The sequence below is a fragment of the Bos indicus x Bos taurus genome, chromosome 11 (genome assembly GCF_003369695.1).
Source record: "Bos indicus x Bos taurus breed Angus x Brahman F1 hybrid chromosome 11, Bos_hybrid_MaternalHap_v2.0, whole genome shotgun sequence".
Classification (NCBI taxonomy): domain Eukaryota; kingdom Metazoa; phylum Chordata; class Mammalia; order Artiodactyla; family Bovidae; genus Bos; species Bos indicus x Bos taurus.
In genome coordinates this window covers 72,840,479-72,841,926 of record NC_040086.1, presented here as the reverse complement: position 1 = coordinate 72,841,926, position 1,448 = coordinate 72,840,479, and the positions used below count along the sequence as shown (strand labels likewise).

At 36.3% G+C, this 1,448-nt stretch overlaps 1 protein-coding gene across 1 annotated transcript in view; it reads left to right on the top strand.

The window, feature by feature from the left end:
- The first annotated feature begins 1,198 nt into the window (after window positions 1-1,198).
- Window positions 1,199-1,448, top strand: part of SELENOI (selenoprotein I) — a 19,743-nt gene continuing 19,493 nt past the window's right edge. The window contains exon 1 of the mRNA XM_027554464.1: window positions 1,199-1,213. Coding sequence (XP_027410265.1) covers window positions 1,199-1,213 — 15 coding nt within the window. The remainder of the gene's footprint in view (window positions 1,214-1,448) is intronic.

The following is a 1,448-nucleotide window of genomic DNA, read 5'->3' as shown; positions in this document are numbered from 1 at the left end:
CACTTTCCCAGTTTATTCCTCTGTTCTTCCTCCCTATGGTAAATGGCAGCTGTACAATCAAGGAATCCTAGAAATAATTTTTCATTTCTCCCTTCCTTATACCTCCCATATCTAATCCATTAGCAAGTCCTGAAACATGATCTCAAATCTGTCTGTTCTCTTCACCCTAATCTAAACCACACCATATCTTGCATAATCTAGTAAAAGTCCTCTTTGTCTCCTCAATCCCTTCAACTCTCAAAATGCTGCAGCACACCCTTCATAAATTATATCTAAATATCAGACTACATGTCTTGTAATTTTCAGATGTAAATGTTTCAGGGTAGGCTTAGTATTTCCATTTGGACGGAGCCATGCTTAACCATGCCAATGGACTCACACTGGTTTACTGTGTTCTATTCACATCCACTTACTTATTTGGTTTTGGAAAAGCCAGGCTCCAATTATAGAACTAGTTGACACTGAGGTTCCAAACACCTAGTCATAAAACACCTGTGTTAAATGGCCTACACCACACTGTGACAATCCCCCTTACTGCAATTTAAAAATGACTGGAAAACAAAGGTTACACCAAAATCTAGAATTCCATTCAAAGCCAAAGAAAAACACCAGGATTCTCCAACTCAAAATTTGTGGTTCACCATGGAAGATTCCATGAATTTAAAGCTCAATCCAATTTCACGATTTAAAATTGACCAGGACTTCTGGTACTGGTGAAGACAAAGCAGGCCCACAACAGCCAGCCTATCTGCCTGTTACACCAAAAGACTGTAGACAAAAATATAAAAAGCAACTTTTACAAAAAAACTTGTACATGAGTACAAGTAACATTATTACTTGTTCACAGTAACATTATTCATAATAGCCAAAAAGTAGAAACAACCAAATATCCATCAACAGATGAATGGGTAAATAAAATCTGGCATATGTATATAATGGAATATTATTTGGCAACAAAGGAATGAAGTACTGATAAATGCTACCATATGAATGAGCCTTCAAATTCATTATATATGAAAGAAGCCAGTCATAGAAGACCACATATTATATAACTTCATCACACAAAATATCCAAAATTGGCAAATCCATGGAGACAAAAAGCACATTACTAATTGCCTAGGGCTGGGACAGGGGGAGAGTTGCAGGGGACAAGGAAGGGGAGTGGCAGCTTATGAGTACAGGGCTTCTTTCCAGGGTGATGAAAGTGTTTTGGGTAAGTAAACTTTAAAAAAAAAAAAAACACCTGAGCTGTATGTTCTAAAATGTAGACCACAATGGTATGTGAACTATATGTCAATTTTTAAAATTATCTCAACAAAATGATAAAGTATAGCAGAGATGTAAATGTAAACTCCCAACATTTGAGTTTTTAAAGTTAATCACACAGTGGTGTCTTGGGTTGTGCCCTGAGACAGGTAAAAAGGCCATTTGAAAAAAAAAAAAAAAAA